At 44.1% G+C, this 24,885-nt stretch overlaps 1 protein-coding gene across 2 annotated transcripts in view; it reads left to right on the forward strand.

The window, feature by feature from the left end:
* LOC131203786 (tumor necrosis factor receptor superfamily member 10B-like) overlaps positions 1–23,343 on the forward strand; it is a 61,550-nt gene extending 38,207 nt beyond the window's left edge. The window contains exons 3-10 of one of the 2 annotated variants that reach the window (XM_058194390.1): positions 2,038–2,169; positions 3,427–3,541; positions 5,696–5,784; positions 7,634–7,756; positions 9,432–9,457; positions 15,372–15,551; positions 18,247–18,310; positions 20,572–23,343. In XM_058194390.1, the coding sequence (XP_058050373.1) occupies positions 2,038–2,169; positions 3,427–3,541; positions 5,696–5,784; positions 7,634–7,756; positions 9,432–9,457; positions 15,372–15,551; positions 18,247–18,310; positions 20,572–20,861 (1,019 nt within the window). In that variant the 3' untranslated portion in view covers positions 20,862–23,343. The remainder of the gene's footprint in view (positions 1–2,037; positions 2,170–3,426; positions 3,542–5,695; positions 5,785–7,633; positions 7,757–9,431; positions 9,458–15,371; positions 15,552–18,246; positions 18,311–20,571) is intronic. The other variant, XM_058194391.1, reaches the window with a different exon arrangement.
* The last annotated feature ends 1,542 nt before the right edge of the window (positions 23,344–24,885 follow it).

Here is a 24,885-nt window from a genome sequence, read left to right on the forward strand (position 1 = left end):
CTGTGGGTGTGGCTTGGTGTATGGGGGGGTAATGTGACTGGGTGGCCATAGCCAACTTTTTTTTTTAACTTTAAAAGCATTTTTTCTTCAGCCGAAGAAAAGTAAAAAGTACTTACCTTACTTACTTTTTAAAAGTAAAAAAAAAGCCTCTAATGATCACACGGCTCAGAGCCTTTTAAAAGCATTTTTTCTACAACCTCTGGAAGAGGTTGTAGAAAAAAATGTTTTTTAAAAGGCTCTGATGATCCCTGCTGAGTTTGCCTGATCATCAGAGGTTTTTTTTTTTCTTTTAAAGGAAAAAAAATGCTTTTAAAAGAAAAGAAAAGCCTTTGACGATCAGGCAACTCAGCTGGGATCGTCAGAGCCTTTTAAAAACATTTTTTTTACAACCTGTAAAAATATTATTAGGTTAACAACTCTTAATGCCTTTTTGGCAATGCTGTTACAGTGAGCTCTGGGACTTAGATCGTTTGAGATGAGTATTCCTAGGTCCTTGACAAGAGTGAGGGTCATCTCTGAGATCGTTTCCACCTAACTTGTACTTGGGGTCCTGATTTTTTATTGCCAATGTGTTAAATATATTAAAACAGTGGTCCCCCAACTTTTCCAGCTTGGTAGACTGGCAGTGGCAGCAGTGATAGAGGCATGGGGCAAGGGATTGGTTTTGTGTGCACAACCTAATCCTGCTTATGCACAAATGGAGTTTTGTGTTCATGCCCACTGTTTGCGTGGCCCAGTTTTCAACGGGCTGCAGACCTGTCCCGATCCACAGACCTGGGACTGGGAACCCCTGTATTAAAAGACAGGAATTCTCTAGCAACTGCGGATCTAGGTATACAATGTCCACGTTGCACCAATTAAAGGCAGAAAATAAATTAATATACAGCTATAGTAAGCAATTAGCACTGGTCTCTCTCCCCAGTTGTATCTTCCCATCCCATCAAATCTGGCAGAAGAAATACGTTGCAAGTCCCATGTTCAAAGGAGTTCCAACTGATGGGACTCGGAAACAGAGTGTTGTGGTTCGCTGGCAGCAGAGTCGGACAGTGAGGAGGCTGGGGAGGAACATGGGCCAGTCCTGGAGTCTGGGGAAGGCTCAGACGAGGGCTCTGCGTTGGAGGCAGAGATGGAGCCAGAGCCATCTGGGAGTTACGGGATGCCTCCAGAGTTGGACATCAGCGAGGCAGAGGAATAGGAGGAGCCTGTTCCAGGTGTGCGCATGCACAGAGCTGCCAGAAGGCAAGAACAGTTAAAACAAAAGGGACGACTCAGGAGTAGGGCTTGGAGATGATTGATCCCTCCCATAAGACATAAAGGAGGAGCAAAGGCACGTGGACCTTTGCAGGAAGCAACTGTTGCTCGTGCTGGCCGGTTTAAAGACTGCAGCTCCCTGCTGGCGCTGTCATCCATGTGGCCTTGCAAAGTTAATTGCCAATTAAGTTAATTGCCAATTAAGTGTGTCAAGAGAGATAAAGGTGGGTGTTTATTAGCCTTATCAGAAGAACTGTGGCAGATTTTACAACTCTTTGGGACTCGATCTGCGAATGAACAGATTGAGAATGAACAGGTTCTGAGATGGATTGCAGGCAGGCAGATTGAGTTGCTAGCTGATGCAATTGATTGCAGCAGCCGAAGCAAGGCAGGAGCGAGCCCGAAAGAAGCAGCAAGTAGGCAAGTGGGGACCGGGTGATTGGGTGGGCATGGGGTGGGGGGGCAGGGATTTTTGCTACCGGTTCTCCGAACTACCTGCCCCCCATCGCTACCGGATCGCGTGATAAGGTCCGAACCGGGAGCATTTCACCCCTGGCTTCAATCTCAAACTGTCTACTGTGGACCTCACCCCATTCCTAAGAGGTCCGTAAAGGGGGCGTGCATGAGCATCTCTGTCCTACTCTCCCTATTGATCGGTATTTACTTCCTATGTTCATGTTTATGTTTATACTTATACTTGTTACCTTGTACATGTTTGACAAATAAATAAATAAATATACTTTTTAATATGTACTTACTTTTTTAATATCTTTTGCTTTTTTCCAGGGACTTTCGTCCTTAGTCCATGTACTGTCCCCAGAACTGAAGGGATTTGTCAACCCTGTGAAAACAACACTTTTTCCAAACTCTGGAATTCCTTTCCCTCCTGCTTCCGTTGCAGAGCCTGCAGGATTTTAGGTATTAAGGATGGAGACAGTTTTATTGACTTAGTTCGTTAGAATTCATAAACCCGCTTTATTACCGTATAGGTAACTCAAGGCAGCAAACATGCAAAATATTCTTTCCTCTCCTTTTTCTTTTTCGTTTCCCCCATAGCAACAGTCTTCTGAGGTGGGATGGGCTGAGAGAGAGAGGGACTGGCCGAAAGTCACTCAAACAGGTTTTCACACCTAAGGTGGGACTAGAATTCACCATCTCCCAGTGATTGGCCAAAGTAACCCAGCCAGCTTTCATGTCTAAGGTGGGACTAGAATTCATTGTCTCCCAGTGATTGGCCAAAGTCACCCAGTTATCTTTCACATCTAAGGTGGTACTAGAACTCATCATTCCCAGTGATTGGCCAAAGTCACCCAGCCAGCTTTCATGGCTAAGGTGGGACTAGAACTCACCGTCTCCCAGTGATTGGCCAGAGTCACCCAGTCAGCTTTCATGGCTAAGGTGGGACTAGAACTCACCGTCTCAGTGATTGGCCAAAGTCACCCAGTCATCTTTCACATCTAAGGTGGTACTAGAACTCATCATTCCCAGTGATTGGCCAAAGTCACCCAGCCAGCTTTCATGTCTAAGGTGGGACTAGAATTCATTGTCTCCCAGTGATTGGCCAGTCACTCAGTTATCTTTCATGCCTAAAGTGGGACTAGAACTCATCATCTCCCAGTGATTGGCCAGAGTCACCTAGCCAGCTTTCACGTCAAAGTTGGGACTAGAATTCATCATCTCTTGGTGATTGGCCAAAGTCACCCAGTTATCTTTCACGTCTAAGGTGGGACTAGAACTCACCATCTGCCAGTGATCGGTCAAAGTCATCTAGCCAGCTTTCATGTCTAAGCTGGGACTAGAACTCACCAACTCCCAGTTTCTAGCTTCATGACATAACTACTACTAGACCAAACTGGTTTGCAACTTATATTTTAAGTAATATATTTAAGTAATAAGTTTTATAAATGCAATGAATTGAAAAAATGAAATGAAACCTGAGACCCACCAATGCCTTTTATGAAAAGGTTTCATCCCTTGAGTTCTAAGAAGGAGTTCACATGTCACACTAAGCTGAAATGAAATGTAATTTGGTAATTCAACCAGCTGTGCTTTTCTCAAGAAATCATGGTTAAGGATATCTTGGGCAAACCATGCCCTGAAGTCTTAGTCTGAGTCTTCTTTGCCGCTCAGAACTGCTGCTTTTAATTCTAAATTTGTGATATATTCTCTTTCCAGATGAGGTCGAAATAAAAAAGTGTACTGCAACCACAAATACCAAGTGTGCTTGCAAGAATGGTTCCTTCTGCTCACCTGGCCAGCCGTGTGAAATTTGCACTAAATGTATGACAAGGTCAGCATTATTCAACACTGCTTCAAATGCTTTAGAACAGGGGTCTCCAACCTTGGCAACTTTAAGCCTGGAGGACTTCAACTCCCAGAATTCCCCAGCCAGCTTTGCTGGCTGGGGGATTCTGGGAGTTGATGTCCTCCAGGCTTAAAGTTGCCAAGGTTGGAGACTCCTGCTTTAAGAACTATATATATTTGGGAGAGGTTTGGAGAAGATGACCTGGATGAAGTTCATGGACCTTTGGGGAGGGAAGAGCAAGCTAGAAGGGAAAAAAAGCAGACAGTTCTGCTACCAAATTTCCAATCCCTGATGATACATTCATAAAGGAACTCAGAATACAGAATAACCGAGTTGGAACCCCATGCTCATGCAGGAGGCTCTCTATCATTCTAGACCAGGGGTGTCGAATTCAAGGCCTGTGGGCCGGGTGTGACCCATGGGGTGCTTAGATCTGGCTGGCGGGACCTCCTTGGAAACAACGAAGGACTGACCCACGATGCCCCTGCCGGCGAAAACAGATCTTCCGAGGGCCGTGGGTAGCCCTCCTGAGCTCCGTTTTCCCTGGCAGAGGGTTGAAGGAGGCCATCGCAGCCAAAAACGGAGCTCGGGAACTTGTTCTCATTGGCAGAGCACTAGGGCCACTACAGGCACCCCTACATGAGTGACGTCGAGTTGGCTACACTCACCCTGGCCATGCCCATCCCTGCCCCCCGAAGTCAAGCACAACCCTGATGTGGCCCTCAATGAAATTGAATTTGACACTCCTGTTCTAGACAAACGGCTGTCAAACCTCTTCTTGAAAACCTTCAATACTGGAATACCCAGAATGTCTGGAGGCAAACTCTTCCACTGATTAATTCTTCTCCCTGTTAGGAAATTTCTCCCTAGTTCTTGGTCGGATCTGTTCTTGATAAGCTTCCATCCATTGCTATGTGCGAGGGGAACCTTTAACTTTTACCTTTTGTTGATATATGTATATTTCTACGGTACGTCTTGGAAATGCTCTAGATTGCCAAATAACCTACAAATCTTAGGATAGGTTATCCCAAAGGTGCTTTTTCAAGAGGCAACTTGGACTTCCTGGTTTTTCTTTAAAGACGTTTCACTTCTCACCCAAGAAGCTTCTTCAGCTCTGGAGAAGCTTTTTTTAATTTTTAATTTTATTTTGTCACAACAGTATATACAATCATCAACATAAAAATAACCCATCATGGAAGAAAAAGTATATATAAGTAAAAGTATGCATATAATACTATAATGAAGAGAACAATAGGACAGGAACGGTAGGCACTTTTGTGCTCTTATGCACGCCCCTTATAGTCCTCTTAGGAATGGGGTGAGGTCAATAGTAGACAGTTTTTGGTTGAAGATTTTGGGGTTTTGAGTAGAGACTATAGAGTCAGGTAGTGAGTTCCAAGCGTTAACAACTCTGTTACAAAAGTCATATTTTCTGCAATCAAGTTTGAAGCGGTTGACATTAAGTTTGAATCTATTGTTTGCTCTTGTATTGTTGCGATTGAAGCTGAAGTAGTCTTTTACAGGAAGGATATTACAATAGATGATTCTCTGTGTTAAACATAGATCATGTTGGAGTCGGCGGAGTTCCAAGTTTTCTAAACCCAGGATTTCAACCCTGGTGGCATAAGGTATTTTGTTGTTTTTGGAGGAGCGAAGAACTCTTCTAGTAAAATATTTCTGGACACGTTCGATTGTATTAATGTCAGAGATGTTGTATGGGTTCCAGACGGATGAGCTGTATTCAAGAATAGGTCTGGCAAATGTTTTGTATGCTCTGGTTAGTAGTGTAGAGTTTTTGGAAAAGAAGCTACGTAAAATTAAGTTTACAACTCTTAGAGCTTTTTTTGCTATGTAGTTGCAGTGGGCTTTGGCATTTAGGTCATTTGATATTTGATATTCTCGGATGAGAAGCAAAACTTCTTCAAAGAAAAACCAGAAAGTCTTGTTGCCTTTTGAAAAAAGCACCTTTGGGACAACTATGAACTGGATGACTCAGAATCTCCGTAGACATTTAGGATAGGTTACCATCAGTTAGCTGCTGCTTCTAGTGGTTCAACGGTCAGTATTTCGAATTGGTTTTTGTTCAGTCTGAAAGGTGACCAAGTCCTTCAATGTCAGTTTTCTTTTTTGTGTCCGTAGCTGCGGTCCTGGAGAAAAGAAGGTGCGGGATTGCACGCCTATAAGTGATATCCAGTGTGTTCCTGATACTACCTCATCGCCTCCAACAGGTAAGTTCCTTGCATCCTGGTAGAACAGTATTAGTGAATGTTGAGATTATGGCGCTAGTCCTAAAATGAATGTTCATACAGAACAAGAAGGAAATGTAACAAAATATGGCAATGATTCTACAGAGGAATGATTGAGTCTGTCATCTGCACCTTTATAACTGTCTGGTTTGGTTCTGCAACCCAACAAGACAGACACAGACTTCAGAGGATAGTTAGAACTGCAGAAAAAACAGTGGCTACCAACCTGCCTTCCATTGAGGACCTGTATACTGCACGAATCAAGAAGAGGGCCGTGAAAATATTTACAGGTCCCTCACATCCAGGACATAAACTGTTTCAACTCCTATCCTCAAAACGACGCTATAGAGCACTGCACACCAGAACAACTAGACACAAGAACAGTTTTTTCCTGAACGCCATCACTCTGCTAAACAGATAATTCCCTCAACACTGTCAAACTATTCACATTTGGCCACATTACTATTGCTATTGATCTTCTCATCGTTCCTATCACCCATCTCCTCCCACTTATGACTGCATGACTGTAACTTGTTGCTGTATCCTTACGATTTATATTTATTGTTCCCTAGTATGATTTGATTGCTTATTTGTACTCTATGACTATCATTAAGTGTTGTAACTTACAATTCTTGACGAATGTATCTTATCTTTTGGGAGCATATGCACCAAAGACAAATTCCTTGCGTGTCCAATCACACTTGGCCAATAAAGAATTAAATCCATTTATTTTATCTGTTTATCAGCGATGAGAGCTCTAGGGTAGAATACTTTCTGACGAAACAGATTACTTGATTCCTGTCGTCCTCTAGCTTTTGAACCAGCAACTGTCCCTCCTCTGGAAGAGAACCAGCATTCTGTATCTGCTAAACAGGCAAAATTCTTTGGAAGTTGCTCTCGTATTAGATGGGGCTGATTCCAGAAAAGGATTTGTAGGTTAAAGTCATTACATCAAATTTTACTGCAAGCCTCTCAGAAGCCAGGATAGGAGCCAGTCTGAAGAAGCATACCATCCAAATGATCAATCTATACCAGGGGTCACCAACCTTTCGGACCTCAGGGACCACTACATTCATAATTTTAAATCTTGTGGACCACTAATAGGATCTGCCTAATGACCGGCTGGATGGGGGATGGCTAGGTGGTCATGTGACTGGGTGGGCGTGGCCAACTCGATGTCACTCACATGGAGGGGGGGCCTCACCAGTCTCTACTCGCCACTCCCAGCCACTCCTTGCCTCCCCAGGCTCCTTAGGGCCCCAGCAGGAAGCAGTTGTTGGAGCTAAGCAGCCACCACGAGAAAGAGTTGGCAAAACAGCTGGTTCAGTTCAAATTGGATCTGGCCGAGAAGGAGGCTCAGCAGAAGCACCTCACTGAGAACTAGGAGCATAGGCTTCCAAGCAGAGGGAAGACTTGCAGGAGTGCAAGGCCAGGTACCAGCACCCGGAGGCTCAGCGGGCTGAGATGGTCAGCCAGTTCCAAGGCATGATGCAGTCCCACTGAAACGAGGCCCTCCAGCTCTTTGCCACCAGCAGCACTTCCCTCCAGCCTTCACCCAAAGCCCCACACCAGGAGGCTGAAGCAGACCCCCCAAGTCAGAATTTCTGCCCCCCTCTGCCCCACACAAAAAGACCCCAAAGGGAAAGGCTCTCACACAACCATTCATTGCATGTATCCTGCCCAGGGACCATAGTTTGAGGACCCCTGATTTAGTGCAATATAAAAAAATGCAAATAATTTTTCTGAGGACCACCAAAATTTTCTCATGGACCACCAGTTGGTGACCGCTGCTCTATACCTGCCTTTTTTTTTCTTCTCCTTTCGTGTTAAGATTCCCCTGGACAAGAAGATCCCCTGGTCTGGCCTTTTGTGCTTCTAGTGGTGGTTGCGGTATTGGTTCTGGGCTTGGTGGTATTATGGTGGTGTTGGAGAAAAAACACAACCTTTAGAAACGGTAAGAATAATCCTTCTGTCTCTCCCCCCCCACTCAAAATGGTTCAGACATTCAGCATAGCTCTTGTGTGATATGCAAAAATGTATTATCATGGAAAAAAACAAAAACAAAGAAGGGAGCCTCTACAGTGTTTAGAAGTTCTAGAGTTCTAGAATTCTGCAACCCTGCTTTGCATAATATCGTGTTTCTCAACCTGAGTTGAGAAAGTGTGTGGACTTCAAGTCTCAGAATTCTGGAGAACAGCTGGACAGGATTGATGCATAGCTCTTAATCATGCCCAGTGTCTTCCCTTCCTTCTTTCCTTCCCCATAATCAGTGCTACTGATGTCCCAATGTATTTTTTCCCTTGTTTTTAATATTTTTTTATCTGCAACATCTAGGGTCAGTGGGAATTGAGTGGCAGAATAATAATAATAATAATAATAATAATAATAATAATAATAATAATAATAATAATAATAATAATAATAATAATAATAATAATATCCAACTAGTATTTTGACTCAAAATCTTCCTTTTCCTTCCCTCCCCTCCCATCTCCTTCCCTTCTCCATCCCTCCCCTCCCCTCCTGTTCTTTTCCCTTCCCTTCCCTTCCCATCCCTTCCCTTCCCTTCCCCATGTCTCCTGTCCCCTTCCCTTCCCTCCTATTCTCTTCCTTCCCATCCCATCCCATCCCCTTTCCTTCCCCCTACCCCTTCTCTCCCTCCCTCCCATCCATTTCCCTTCCTCCTATTCCTTCCCTTCTGCCCCTTCCCTTCCCCTACCCCTTCCCTCCCTCCTGTCCCTTCCTTCCCTCCTGTTTCCTTCCCTTCCCCCTACCCCTTCCCTCCCTCCTGTCCCCTTCCCTCCTATTCCCTTCCCTTCCCTCCTCTTCCCTCCCATTCCCTCCCCTTCTCCCTACCCCTTCCCTCCTTCCCATCCCCTTCCCTTCCCTCCTATTCTCTTCCCTTCCCTTCTGTCTCCTCCCGTTCTCTTCCCTTCCCTCCATTCTTTTCCCTTCCCTTCCGTTGCCAATACCATTCATCCTGGGCTTTTTTCCATTCTCGTGAGCTACCTACCCCCATCTATCTTCTGCGTCTGGAACAAAGCAATCCTAGTTTGTTCTGTATTTTATAACAAACGTGCATATTCCATTTTGGACTCAAGCTATTCCAAAACAGCTGTTCCAGGCAGGTAACAGTTCAGGGCATGAATCATTTAGCAGGTCCCCACTTAAATGTCCTTATAATGTGTCCATAGGGGGCACGGTGGCTCAGGGGCTAGGACGTTGAGCTTGTCGATCGAAAGGTCGGCAGCTCAACAGTTCGAATCCCTAGTGCTGCCATGTAACGGGGTGAGCTCCTGTTACTTGTCCCAGCTTCTGCCAACCTAGCAATTTCGAAAGCACGTAAAAATGCAAGTAGAAAAAATAGGGACCACCTTTGGTGGGAAGGGAACAGCGTTCCGTGCGCCTTTGGCGTTGAGTCATGCCGGCCACATGACCATGGAGACGTCTTTGGACAGCGCTGGCTCTTCGGCTTTGAAACGGAGATGAGCACTGCCCCCTAGAGTCGGCAATGACTAGCACATATGTGCGAGGGGAACCTTTACCTTTACCTTTTTATAATGTGTCCATATGTGGTCACTACTCCGCTGGCTAAATTTCTCTAAACTATCCTGTTTTTCCTCTTACAGCTTGCATAGGTTTCTGGAGCAACAAGGTAAGAACCGTTTCCTCTCCTGGAGATGGGAAAGGGGATTATTTTTTTTTTCCAGTCTCACAACTTTGTTTGAGAAGCTATCTTACAACTTGGGAACTCAGTCTGTGTGGCTCGTTTTTGCCTATCACTTTTCAGTCTCTTTAAGTGTGATTCTTTTTCGGTCTTCCCTCCCTAGTCCTAGAATATAGGATATTTTGCATACATAAAATACCGTACTTTTCGGACTATAAGATGCACTCCCCACCCCCAAAAGAGGGTGGAAATGTTGAGGCGTCTTACATACCAAATGCAGCCATTTTTGGCTTCCCAAAACTCCGCCCCGGGGCCTGCAGAGGATTTGGGAGGCCTGCAGGGTGCTCCTGGGGGCTGGGGAGGGCAAAAAATGTGACTGGGCCTGTTTTTCACAGAAACAGGTGGCATTTTTGCCCTCCCCAGCCCGCAGGAGGCCCCTCCAGCCCTCCCAAACCCCCTTTGCATCCCTCACAAAAACGGGGCATGCAGAGGGTTTGGGAGGCCTGCAGAGTGCTCCTGGAGGGCCGGGGAGGGCAAAAACCTTTTTTTTTCTTGTTTACCTCTTCGAAATCTTGGTGCATCTTATACTCCGGTGCGTCTTATAGTCCAAAACAATACAATAGTCTTATGTCATTGATCTCTGCTTGTTGTAAGGTCATTACTGTGACTTGACGATTTGAATAAAATGATGTTGCACTAGAACAACATTGTGATTTTATCATTCTTGAGTACTAGGTTGCATTTTTTCAGGACTAAGAGCTTTACCAGCCTTGGAAGGATGGAAGGCGGAGTCAACCTTGAATTGAATCGAACTGCTGGCAGTAGGCAGAGTTAGCCTGCAACACTGTATTCTAACCATTTCGCTTCATTCAGAAGATGCAGCTAGTCCAGAATGTGGCAGTGCAGGCACTGGTGGGCATACTTTTATTATACCCATGGGACCCCACCTCTCCACAAGCTCTGCTCGTTACCCATAAGCTTCTGAGTACAATTCAAAGTGTTGGTGGTCTTCTTTAAAGCCCTTCATGTATCTCACTCATAGTCATATTTCATGGTTGATTCTAACCATTGCGCCAGCCATAATGGCGCAGTGGTTAGAATGCAGTACTGTAGGCTACTTTTATTGACTGCCGGCTGCCAGCAGTTCGGCAGTTCGATTCTCACTGGCTCAAGGTCGACTCAGGCTTCCATCCTTCCAAAGTCAGAAAAATGACAACCCAGATTGTTGGGGGCAATATGCTAACTGCTTAAAGAGGTCTGTGAAGCAGTATATAACTCTTAGTGCTAGTGCTAGTCATGACATTATAAGGCCTTATTTGTGAGACTGTCTGTCTCAAGCTATTTCTGTCCATTCGGTGAGATTGCATAGAGTCGGTGTGCTTTTGGATTGCAACAACTAAACAATATCATCTAGAAATGTGTCTTTTTTATTATGTGTTCTGTCCCAGTTCCCCGAAGATGACAAACCCTCTGTAGTTAAATCAATGATTCCTTTATTAGGAGTACCAGCAGCCCCAACAAAAAGTTTTTCTCTCACTGCAGGCTAACAAGTCAGTTCAGAAAATATTGGACTGTGCAGAAATGAATAGATTGACTTTGACAATTAAAGAAAGAGAGGAATCGGAATACTTTAAGATATGGGGCAATTTTACCATTGATTAGAGAATACATACATATATATATATATATATATATATATATATATATATATATATATATATATATATATATATATATATATATATATATATATATATATATGTATATCTGTCTTTGGTTATTCGGATTTTCTCCCGCGTAAAATTGGAAGTGTCTTGGCGACGTTTCGACGAAGTCTCATTCGTCATCTTCAGGCTTCAGCATCTTCAGGCTTCAGCTTCGTGCTTCACGAAGCTTCGTCATCTTCAGGTTTCACGAAGCTGAAGCCTGAAGATGACGAATGAGACTTCGTCGAAACGATGCCAAGACACTTCCAATTTTACGCGGGAGAAAACCCGAATAACCAAAGACCTACATACAAACACCCGCGACAACCTCAGTATATATATATATATATATATATATATATATGTATGTATGTATGTATGTATATGTTTTCTGAGGTTTTCGTGGGTGTTTGTATGTACAATACAGTTGTTTTCAGCAATGAGTTGGTGAGCTGCATTGCTGTTGTTTGGCTTCGCGTTCGTGGTCGTGCTACATCTTCAGGGATGGACGAAGCTGTCGAAACGTCGCCAAGACACTTCCAATTTTACGCGGGAGAAAACCCAAATAACCAAAGACCTACATATATATATATATCTGTCTTTAGTTATTCGGATTTTCTCCGTAAAATTGGAAGTGTCTTGGCGGCGTTTGACGAAGTCTCATTCGTCATCTTCAGGCTTCAGCTTCGTGCTTCCTGCTTCACGAAGTCTCATTCGTCATCTTCAGGTTTCACGAAGTCTCATTCGTCATCTTCAGGTTTCACGGCTGAAGCCTGAAGATGACGAATGAGACTTCGTCGAAACGTTGCCAAGACACTTCCAATTTTACGCGGGAGAAAACCCGAATAACCAAAGACCTACATACAAACACCCGCGAAAACCTCAGTATATATATATATATATGTATGTATGTATGTATGTATGTATGTATGTATGTATGTATGTATATGTTTTCTGAGGTTTTCGTGGGTGTTTGTATGTACAATACAGTTGTTTTCAGCAATGAGTTGGTGAGCTGCATTGCTGTTGTTTGGCTTCGCGTTCGTGGTCGTGCTACATCTTCAGGGATGGACGAAGCTGTCGAAACGTCGCCAAGACACTTCCAATTTTACGCGGGAGAAAACCCAAATAACCAAAGACCTACATATATATATATATATATATATAGGTCTTTGGTTATTCGGGTTTTCTCCCGCGTAAAATTGGAAGTGTCTTGGCGGCGTTTGACGAAGTCTCATTCGTCATCTTCAGGCTTCAGCTTCGTGCTTCTGGGAGCACGGCTGAAGCCTGAAGCTTCACAAAGCTTCACGAAGCTTCGTCATCTTCAGGTTTCACGGCTGAAGCCTGAAGATGACGAATGAGACTTCGTCAAACGTTGCCAAGACACTTCCAATTTTACGCGAGAAAACCCGAATAACCAAAGACCTACATACAAACACCGCGAAAACCTCAGTATATATATATATATATATATGTATGTATGTATATGTATGTATGTATATGTATGTATATGTTTTCTGAGGTTTTCGTGGGTGTTTGTATGTACAATACAGTTGTTTTCAGCAATGAGTTGGTGAGCTGCATTGCTGTTGTTTGGCTTCGTCATCTTCAGGTTTCACGGCTGAAGCCTGAAGATGACGAATGAGACTTCGTCAAACGTCGCCAAGACACTTCCAATTTTACGCGGAGAAAACCCAAATAACCAAAGACCTACATATATATATATATATCTGTCTTTAGTTATTCGGATTTTCTCCGTAAAATTGGAAGTGTCTTGGCGGCGTTTGACGAAGTCTCATTCGTCATCTTCAGGCTTCAGCTTCGTGCTTCTGGGAGCACGAAGCTGAAGCCTGAAGATGACGAATGAGACTTCGTCGAAACGTCGCCAAGACACTTCCAATTTTACGCGGGAGAAAACCCGAATAACCAAAGACCTACATACAAACACCCGCGAAAACCTCAGAAAACAAATATATATATATATATATATATGGCAATGTTGTAATGAAATAAGCGATGATGAAGGAGGAGAAAGAAGGTAGAGAAATGTATTAATAGAAAAGCAAGAAATGTGGGAGAAATGTCATAATAAATAAAATGATAATATTAAGAAATGATAAATATTGGAGGAGTAAGAAAAAGACACAAAAGATGAACTCCGATGATACACTGAATGATTGTCTATAACAGGGATCTCCAACCTCGGTAACTTTAAGCCTGAAGGACTTCAATTCCCAGAATGCCTCAGCCAGCTTTGCTGGCTAGGGAATTCTGGGAGTTGAAGTCCACCAGGCTTAAAGTTGCCGAGGTTGGAGATCCCTGGTCTATAAAATAAAATAAAAACTTTTTTTTAAAAAAGTCTGTTTGGCAGGGAGATGAATAATTGTCTGCCACATCTATTCATCTCTGCCCCCTGCCTTTTATCTCCAGAGCTAGGGTGGGGCTTCACTAGCAGCGGTGGCTCTTCCATCCCAAGGACTGGCCCATAGATTTCCACTGCTCTCCTCTCCTCTGCCTTCTGCACATTCGTGTGTCAGGCACTGGACCCAGCTGTTCCTCCTCTTCCTCATCAGCCACCTCCAGACCTGGGGGCTGTTGACTCTCCATCTGAGGGCTGACGGATGACCCAGGCTCCGCCTCTCTCCCTCTCTCCCTCCCCCCCTCTCTCTCTGCCAGCTCCATTCCTTCTTCCCCCTTGGAGCGCTCAGGTTGCCTTGATGCTGACTCTGACTCCCACGCTGCCTCCTCCTCTGATTCGGCTGCTGGAGGGGCTGGCGGCCAATAGGCCACAACATTGTGGTACTTGGCCTCTGGAATAATAGCCATCTCCCTGAGTACAGGTTCTCCACAATTCTGTATCTTGACTCTGCTACTGTTCACCTTGATGACCCACGACTGCTGTGCCAAACCTGCTACAAATTATAGTGTGAAGTATGCGGATCCCACGGCAGTGGTGGGTCTTATTTGGGACAAGAATGAAATTGCTTATAGGGAAGAGGTGAAGGCTCTGGTGGACTGGTGCAATAAAAGTAACCTGGTTCTAAATGTAAATAAAACAAAGGAGATCATCGTAGGCTTTAGAAAGAGCCGGCATGGTCATACTCCACTCAGTATCAAGGATGCAGCTGTAGAGGTGGTCAGCAGTATTAAGTATCTGGGAGTGCAGATAACTAACAATGTGAACTGGTCTCTCCACACATCATCCTTACTGAAGTGTGCAAACCAGCGTCTGCATTTTTTGTATCGGATGAAGCGAGCACATCTTTCTCCTTCCATCCTGGCCACTTTTTACAGAGGCACAATTGAGAGCGTTTTAACAAACTGCATCCCTGTTTGATTTGGTGGCAGCAGCACCTCAGATAGAAAGTCCATACAGAGAGTGGTGAGGACAGCGGAGAAGATTATAGGAAGCTCGCTTCCCGTTATTCAGGATACTGCTTATAAGTTCTATGTGCTTAGAGCTCGAAGCATTGTTAGAGACCCCACACATCCACTTTATGGTCTGTTTCTGTTGCTCCCCTCTGGGATGAGGTTTTGAAGTATTTCTAATAGGATTACCATATTCTGTAACAGCTTTATTTCCTTATGCCATCCATCTGGTAAACTTGCAGGATTCGCTTTTCTCGCCATTTACATGTATACATCCAAGCTAGAGTGTTATTACAAATCTGGTTATTTTTCTTTACCCAGAACAATCTTATCTGAATTTGGTAAAATATCTCTTAACATGTTGTATTTACTAGCATTACTAAATTTAGCATTAATTAAACAAGCAAGCAAGCAGTTTAACAATTAAACTGCTAACAATTAAGCATTTAAAATTAATTTTCCTAGCATTAGTTAAATTAATGCAGTATTAATTTAACAAGAAATTAACCTTAACAGTAAAATTATTTTGCTGAAGTAATCACAATGGTTAAGGAGCCTCCACACAACTTGGGTTGCCGTATTTCTCAGAATTCACTCTTAACTTTGGTGAAAATTGCTGCCCACCGGATCCTCCTCCTAAAATAAACAATAGTTGAAATGGCACCTTCTGTTAAATGGGGAAGAACGAATATTTGGAATGTCATTCAATTCAGTAAGACTTGCTTTTCATACCTAAAGGGATTTGCGCACGCTTAAAAATCCAGAGACAAAGTCCTATTTTATTTTTTTAGAGCTAGTAAATCCACCGTATATTTGTTTTTTGCAAGCGTACGCAATTCCTCCAATATCTGCAGAAGAGGTCCAGTCCAGAGCCAAGCGAAGAACGTGACAACATGTTGAACATGCAAAGGAAGGAGAAATCCAAAATTCTTTCGCCCAGTTGTAGCCCTGCCAATGGACAAGCGCCGGAAATAATGATTCCATTAAGAGCTCCCCCACCAGAGGAGGTAACCAAAATGTAAAAAATGTTGTGATTGTTAGTCACACCTGAATTTTTCGGAGTATAAGACACTCCGGACTATAAGACGCACCTACCATTTTTGGGGAGGAAAAAAAAATTTAAAAAAATATCTGCCTCTGCCTCTGCCTTGCAGCAATTTGCTTCCTTACAGCAAACTGCCTGTTTCAATTTCAGTTTCAGTTTCAGCACAGCCTGATTAGCACCAGAAAAAAAAAACCACCTGCCTCTGCCTCCCAGCAATTTTCCTCATATGCGGCGCAGCAATAGGCAATAGCAATCCCTGCAGCCTGCAACAGCTGATGGTTGGAGGCTGAGCCAACCAACAATCAGCTGCTTGTGCTAATCAGGACGTGCTGAAGCTGAAATGGGCTGTTTGCTGCAAGGAGGCAAATTGCTGGGAGGAAGAGGCCAAAAAGTGGGGGCCGGCGGGTGGGCGGGGCTACATTCGGTGTATAAGACGCATTCAAATTTTCACCCTCGTTTTGGGGTGGGGGAGTGCATCTTATACTCCAAAAAATACGGTATTTATTTATTGACCGTTCAAAATTACGATGGTGCTGAAAAAAGTCCTGTCCTCACAAATTACAACCATTGTAACCGCCCATGGTCATACATTTGCAATTCACTTGGTAATTGGCTTGCATTTACAACCATTTGCAATGTCCTATGATAGCGATGACAATAGCATTTAAGCTTATATACCGCTCCACAATGCTTTATAGCAGGGGTCTCCAACCTTGGTCCCTTTAAGGCTTGTGGACTTCAACTCCCAGAGCCCCTCAGCCAGCAAAGCTGGCTGAGGAACTCTGGGAGTTGAAGTCCACAAGCCTTAAAGGGACCATGGTTGGAGACCCCTGCTCTATAGCACTCTCTGGGTGGTTTATGATGTAAGCATAATGCCTCCCCCCCCCCAAAAAAATTTGGTCCTTGTTTTATTGACCTTGGAAGGATGGAAAGTTGAGTCAATCTTGAACCGGTCAGGATCGAACTCCGGATTGTGGGCAGAGTTTGCCTGAAATACTGCATTCTAACCACTGCGCATGTGGTATACTACATGATTGTAGCTTTTGGTGGGTTTTTTTTGCCAGCTTCTGCCAAAAGCATCCATTTAGAATGCTGATTTGCTTAACGATCATCATAAAAATGATGATCCTAAGATTGAGTCCAGCTTGACCTATAATTGCAATGTGGCTCAGGGGTGAGGACAGCTGAGCTCGTCGATCGAAAGGTTGGCAGCTTGGCGGTTCGAATCCCTAGTGCTGCCGTGTAACGGGGTGAGCTCCCGTGACTTGTCCCAGCTTCTGCCAACCTAGCAGTTTCGAAAGCAGGTAAAAAATGCAAGTAGAAAAAATAGGGACCACCTTTGGTGGGAAGGGAACAGCGTTCTGTGCGCCTTTTGGCGTTGAGTCATGCCGGCCACATGACCACGGAGACATCTTCTGACAGCGCTGGCTCTTCAGCTTTGAAACAGAGATGAGCACCGCCCCCTAGAGTCGGCAACGACTAGCACGTATGTGCGAAGGGAGCCTTTACCTTTATTTAGCAATAGACTTATATACCACTTTACAGTGCTTTACAGCCCTCTCTAAGCGGTTTTACAGAGTCAGCCCCCAACAATCTGGGTCCTCATTTTATTGACCTCGGAAGGATGGAAGGCTGAGTCAGCCTTGAGCCTGGTGAGATTCAAACTGGCAAATTGCAGGCAGCCAGCAGTCAGCAAAAGCAGTACTGCACTCTAACCACTGCGTCACCGTGGCTCTTATGATGGAAATTCCAATTCCAATTATGGTTGTATGTTGAAGACAACTTCTTTAATTTCATGAATGCAATTGAGTTCCATTTTTTTCTGCGGGGATGATGGCTCAGCTGTCAAAGACGCTGAATTTGTCAGCTGGAAAGCTGACAGCTCGGGTTCAAGACCCGAGTCCCGCGTGATGGGTTGAGCTCCCGTTACTTGCCCCAGCTCCTACCAACCTGCCTTCCATTGAGGATCTGTATACTGCACGAGTCAAAAAGAGGGCTGTGAAAATATTTACAAATCCCTCACATCCTGGACATAAACTGTTTCAACTCCTACCCTCAAAACGACACTATAGAGCACTGCACACCAGAACAACTAGACACAAGGACAGTTTTTCCCCGAACGCCATCACTCTGCTAAACAAATAATTCCCTCAACACTGTCAAACTATTCAATAGATCTGCATTACTATTACTCTTCTCATCGTTCCTATCACCCACCTCCTCCCACTTATGACTGTATGACTGTAACCTTGTTGCTGGTATCCTTAAGACTTATATTGACTGCTTCCCTACGACTATCATTAAGTGTTGTACCTTATGATTCTTGATGAAGGTATCTTTTCTTTTATGTACTCCAAGAGCATATGCACCAAGACAAATTCCTTGTCTGTCCAATCACACTTGGCCAATAAAGAATTCTATCTATCTATCTTAGCGGTTTGAAGGCATGCAACTGCGAGTTGATAAATAGGTACCACTTCAGTGTGAAAGTAACAGCGTTCCGTGCACCTTAGTGTATAGTCATGCTGCCCACATGACATTTGGAAATGTCTTCAGACAACAGTGGCTCTGCTGCTTAAAAAACAGAGGTGAGCACCACCCTCTGGAATCAACGGGATAGGAGAAACATTTACCTTTTCTATTCTTTCTCATGATAGGAAGGTCAAGAACATGCAGAAATGAGGAAATTGGTTCCTAGAAATCGCGACAACTCAGCAAACAGTAAGTGCTCTTAAATTCTTGCAAGTTAATCGGGATTCTTTTTGCAAGAACATTCCTTGAAATATAAAGGTATTAGGTATATAGGAACTAGAACATGGGACAATACGGCTGGAAAGGATCTTGGAGGTCAGGTACCCCTGATGTTGGAGTAGAGACATGTATTGGTAGCTTCAGAAAGCTAACTTCAGGTCTTCCAGGGGCATCCAAGGAAGCCCATAGAACAGTGTCTTCAACCTTGGCAATTTCAAGATAGGTGGGCTTCAGCTCCCAGAATTCTCCAGCCAACATGGCTGATTGGGGAATTCTGGGAGTTGGACGTCCACCTATGTTGAAGTTACCAATGCTTAGAAAGTGTTGTGTCTCGTCCAATCTCACCTCAGCCGGGGTCTGCTTATCTGCTTCCGAACACGGAGGAATGTTCTAGTATGCCTCCCGGCCCCAGCCCTGGCTCCATGCCCAGACAGGCTGAAGAGGAAGAAATACCTCCAGCCCCCAGCTCTGGCTCCATGCCCAGGCAAACGGAGCAACTAGACCCCTCCCCCTCCTCCACAGCATGTGAGCCTGAGGGAGGTCAATTACCAACAGCTGCAGACTGGAGTGACCCTCGCGTCAGAAGACTTGATAGACGGAGGCAACAGAAGGAAGGGAGGGGCAGGCCTGGATAAGTGCTGAGTCATGGAGCCGCACCCCATGGCCTATATAAAGGATCTGCTTTCTGGCAGTCTCTGAGTCAGGCAAAGTCTAAACATATCTTGCTGAAGTCACTTTCTGGTCTCCTGCCTGCCCTGAGGACTTTGCTAGGACTTTGGCAGAGCTGCAGAGGCACGCCTGATTCGGATTTCCCTGACCCGGCCGTCAGCGGAGGAGTGGGACACGACAGAAACATTGACCATAGAGAAAACCACAAACCAAAAACGTAGCCCTCTCTTTCATTCCTCCTCCCAGATGAGACCACGGGATGTGGGTCCCTCTTAAATTCCACAGATTTAAAGATGAGTAAATTGTTGTAAGAAGTTCTAGTCACATTCCATTGGCACTACTGCCATTTGTTTTTTTAAAGGCAGAATATGGGAAGGCAGGAGCAGACGCTGTTTGCTAGGCCCTTTCTCCGTTATCCAAAGCACCTCATGCTAGAAGTGATCAAAGCTGCCTTGTTAAATTTACAGATTGGTTTTCCTGGTTCCTGGGAAACTGCAAGGCTATCGCTGTCAGAATCTGTTCTGACTCGAAGACGCTAGCATGAGCTTAACTTTGGTTGCGGACATGGCTGGCTTTGCTTGGCTTGTCTCAGTCTCCGCGAACAACTTTACGGTTTTGTTCTATTTTCATGAGGAATTTTATTTTCCTCTCATTTATTTTATCTTGTTTGTTTGTTTTTTATTCTATTGAGTTTTTTGTGGGGTGGGGGTTGCATTTCAAGAGAGGGAGAGAGAGAAAGGGGGGAGAGGGAGAGGGGGAGTGTTATGCAATACTTGATTCTGAAAAAGTCCTTAGAAGTGCCCCAGACTTTCCCCATAGCAACCCATGTGACTGGGAAATCAGAAGCAGCTGTTTAATTTCCCCCCCTCCTCCTCCTCCTCCCAAACACAACTCCCTTCTAGCACTAATGATGTTACTTAGTCGCAGGGATGAAATGCTCTCTGTTCGGACCAATTTGGCTGATCCGGTAGCGATTGCGGCAGGAGGTTCAGAGAACCAGTAGCAAAAATCCCTGCCCACGCCCCCATGTCCACCAAATCACCCGTTCCCCGCTTCCCCACTTGCCACTTCTTTTTAAACATGCTTTTAAAAGGTAAAAAAAAGGCTCTGACAATCCCAGCTGAGGTGCCTGATCGTCACAGCCTTTTTTTTTTTATTATTTTGAAAAGCATTTTTTAAAAACCGATTCGGCTAATAGGTTGTAAAAAAAATGCTTTTAAAAGGAAAAAAAAATAGCACACCACAGCTGATCACCCACACACACCCGTACGTGCGCTGTTCTACTTACCCCATACTTCCTTTTGGCGTGCACTGCGCGCACATGCCCCCTCACATTTGGTATGCGCGCGTACATGCACAGCCAGCGAACCGGTAGTAAACCAGTTCAGATTTCACTACTGCCTTGTCGGGTAATGAAACATCAGCAAGAAAGCGACCAAGCTCAGATAGTACCAAAGACCCCACAGTCGTCTGTTCCTCCTCCTCCTCCTCCTCCTCCTCCTCCTCCTTCCCCCCCCTCCTCCTCCTTTCATCTAACTCAAATTGATCCTATTCCTTTCCAGCCCTGAGTCAATCTTTTGACGTCTTCATCAGCAAGGTGCCCTCAAAGGAATGGAGAAGATTCATGAGACTCCTCAAGTTGACCGACAATGAAATTGACGCTGCAGAAAACTCTTTACATTATATGAACGACAAGCATTATCAAATGCTACGGACCTGGCTGGACAAGAATGGCCAGGCGGCCACCTTGAACGTTCTTCTGGAGGTGCTCAGAGACATGGACTTAAAGGGTGTAGCGGAAGAAATTACATCTATTCTCGTTGCTCAACGTTTGTATGTCTACGAAGAGTAGGTTCTCAGCCAGGTGGTCTCTCCTTGAATCTAACCTTTGACCACCTGGCAAAGTGGTAAGGAGAAGATGCTGTGTTACTAGCTTCTTCTGACCAAGTCGTATATTGTTTACATTTTAAAATAATTAAAACCAGCACGAGGCCTTCTATATGCACTGCCTTTCCAAGAGGGCTTTTTTAAAAAAAAAACATCAAAAAAAAATGTTGAGAATAGGACTGTGCTGGACATTAGACCCAAAGATAAAATCTGCTTTCAGAGTTAGATGTGGGTTATGCCAGCCACATCATTGTTGCCCTGTTCTTACAGGAATGGTATCCTTTCACAGACTTTGCCAGATCCCCGTTTAATCTTGGGAAAATACCAATAGGGAAATGCCAATAGCGTGCCATGTCTGGCTTGGACCCTGTCCTTAGGGCCCTCCTGACACCTCCTTTCTTTAGTCCGCCTGGGTTTTCTAAGGATGGCACAACTGCTCTTTAAGCCCTCCTCCTCCCCAAAAAAAGATCCATTTCTTTAAAGAGGTGCCAGGCGAATTTGGCTTTTCAGAAGTGATCGTGCTAAGAAGTATTACTATACCGGTGTTGTTTTGAAGGCTGTCTCATTCTTTTCAGTATGATGTTCCCCCAGGAAAGTTATTTTTGGTGGCCAAATGGATCCTTTTCAATGAACAATATAAATTCTGTATTATTATTATTATTATTATATTTTTTTTAAAAAAAATCCGTCTTGGGTAAATTTGGATAGCCTCGGGTCTTCTTTTGGATGAGATGTGAACAAAAGTTGTTTAAGGGAAAACCATCTTTGTACCTGCGTATGAAGTGTTTGGTTTTAAATCCGGCTGCTATTCAGTGATAAAAAGGTGCCTCCACCAATAAGGACAATCCTTTCACTTGATGGGCTAGTATTTGCCATTCTGTTGACGCTGTGAAGCTTCTCGTGTGTTTTTGGCTGAATTTAATTCTTCTGGGTAGACGGTGCCAAATGTTCAAAACTGATTTCTTGTATCTACATCTCCAGGGTACTAGATATAGAAGGGAGAAATAGCTCCTCCCTTAAGTCATTACAGCAGGAATCACCAACCATGGGCCACGACCCACTACCGGGACGTAGCCTATTTGCAACCAAGCCACACATGTGTGGCATGCTGGTGCAACAGGAAAGGTTGGGATACGAGGCAATATAATATATTCAGGAGCTCTCATCTGCAAGGGCTAGAAGCGTTTCGTCTTCTTTCCAATTCAGTGAAAATGAAATATCTCAAGAAAATGAAATGCTACGCCCGAAATTATTTTCCATCTCCGTTTTTGGACATGCTGTTATACATGTCCGCCAAAGTAGGGATTGTTCTTAAATGCACATTGGAGGGTCTCTAGGAATCTCTTTTCGGTCGTTTGAGAAGAGAAGACAGAAGGATTTTCCAGCTACTTGTTTCCAATTTAGCATTGATTTATATTCTACAGGGCAAGATCCAGATCCTCAGCGAGAGAATACGTATAGTATGTTGATGAAATATTGATATATGTCGATGTCGATATTTTAAAATATCCTGTTAATTTGAGTTCCTTTAAAAAAAAACACGTGCGTGTATATTTGCTGCTAAAAGGTCAAAATAGGAGCATAAAAAAGAAATGTACTAATCTTTAAAAACTAAAATGTTACACTCCCCCCCCCCCGCAAAAAACAAAAACAAAAAATCCCCGGTAACTGAAGTTCTTTAATTTGCAAGATCCTATTTCTGATTTGCAGTAAACGTGACAACGTGGTTTTATTTGCGGCAATTTTAAAAAAAACAAGCGTATGAATATTTTATTTTGTAAATTATTAATCTGGGCCACGAGAAAGGGGCGATTTGGCCTCTCGTGCGCCGCGTGTTTACAAGCAATCCTTTGAGGTTGTAAATTGTGGAGCTCCGTTCTCGTGGTGCCTATAAGGCTGTTGTAGTCTCCGTTCTCTCGGTCTCACCCCATCATGCTGGAGTACAACTTCCACCGATCCTTCTTCCTGGGGCTAATTACAAATGCAAGAAAATCACCCAGAGACTGTCATCCACCATCTCCCCCCCACCCCACCCCGCTCCCATTTTCTTCTCCCTGATGAAATTCTCTGGGGGAAAAAATGCTTATTATTCTCAATGAATTAAGCAGATATGTAACTCTAAATTTGAGGTTGGAAAATAGATATTTCTCTCTGGGCACAATGAGAATTTATCTGCTGAACAAAACTCCACATTGGCGAGAGGAAAGGCATCCGGCCAGTAAACACTCGGCTCCGTTCAGTTGCCCAGACTCCACTAGGAATTATGGAGTCATTAAAATGAGATTATACATCTCATATAATGCATATGGATATATATGTGTGTGTGTATATATATGTTTTCTGAAGTTTTCGCGGGTGTTTGTATGTAGGTCTTTGGTTATTCGGGTTTTCTCCCACGTAAAATTGGAGGTGTCTTGGCAACGTTTCGACGAAGTCTCATTCGTCATCTTCAGGCTGGGGTTTACAGCTTCGTGCTTCTAGGAGCACGAAGCTGTAAACACCAGCCTGAAGATGACGAATGAGACATCGTCGAAACGTTGCCAAGACACCTCCAATTTTACGTGGGAGAAAACCCGAATAACCAAAGACCTACACACACACACACGTGTGTGTGTGTGTGTGTGTGTGTTTTCGTAGGTTTTCATGGGTATAGGTATATAGGTCTTGGCATTTTCGGGTCTTTTCCCGTGTAAGGTTGAGAGTATCTTGGCGACATTTTGACAAGGTCTCACTCATCATCTTCAGGCTGGTGTCTTCGGCTTTGTGCTTCTCGAGCAAAGAGGAGAGAAGAAGCACGAAGCCAAGAAGAAGCCGAAGACACCAGCCTGAAGATGATGAGTGAGACCTTGTCAAAATGTCGCCAAGATACTCTCAACCTTACACGGGAAAAGACCCGAAAATGCCCAGACCTACACACACACAAACACACACACACACACACACACACACACACACACACACACACACACCCCTCCATGTGTATATCGATATTTTGGAAACCATGGCAAGGTAAGGCTGCCATCTTTGGTGCTTGGCCTTCGTAGAGGCAACTTGCTGGCAACCATCTGACAGCTGGGCTACGTAAGCATTCAATCTGATTGAGCTGTGCTACGTTGGGCAGTTCCTGGCGGTTTGTCCCCATTTCTAGGGACTTGATGGAAAGACACTCATACAACACTTCCAAATAAGAGGAAGAGAAGCAGGGATAGATTGATTTCCAACCCCCTCCCCCCATCCCCTTTACATTTATGTGAAATCTCACTTATGTGAAATCTCACTTGTTGGAAAAATTTTTTAGAATAGTCCTCTTTGGTTCCATTAAAAATCATTATTTTTTAAATAACAATAAATTTACCCCCATAGATTTACAGATATGAGTATTCCTCCTCCCTCCCCTTTTTTTTGGGTTTGAACTGTGTTTGCAAAAAAAAAAAAAAGCGACTTTCAAGAGTGAGACTTTGGCAATGTGAGGAGCAGGTTTTTTTTTTTAAAAAAAACCCTCCTAAAAAGCTACAATTTGGGGCATTCTTCCACTCAGCCTGCTAATCGGTCCCGCAGGATTTTAATCTCTTGGATTAAATTGGAATTTCAAGAAAAGTTCAGTTGACCTGGACTTCGCTGAGATCTTTCAACATCTTGATTTCTTTTCCCCCACCCCTTTTATTTGTGATATCAGCTCTCCTTTTGCAGCTGTAGCGCATTCAGATCCTTCTTGTAGGGTCCATGGTGGCCCTGAAGTTGTGTAGAACAGGGGTCTCTAATCTCTAGCAACTTTAAGACTTGTGGACTTCAACTCCCAGAGTTCCTCAGCCAGCTTTGCTCTGGGAGTTGGTCCACAAGTCTTAAAGTTGGAGACCCCTGGTGTAGAACACCGACCTTGTGCACTGCCCTCCTTTCAGTGTTTCACATTTGATTCTGGATAAAGACTATTCATATTTGGCAGTGGGTAGATTCGGATGAAATCCATGTCGTGACATTGCTGTTTTGGC

This window comes from Ahaetulla prasina, chromosome 9 (genome assembly GCF_028640845.1).
Source record: "Ahaetulla prasina isolate Xishuangbanna chromosome 9, ASM2864084v1, whole genome shotgun sequence".
Taxonomy (NCBI): Eukaryota; Metazoa; Chordata; class Lepidosauria; order Squamata; family Colubridae; genus Ahaetulla; species Ahaetulla prasina.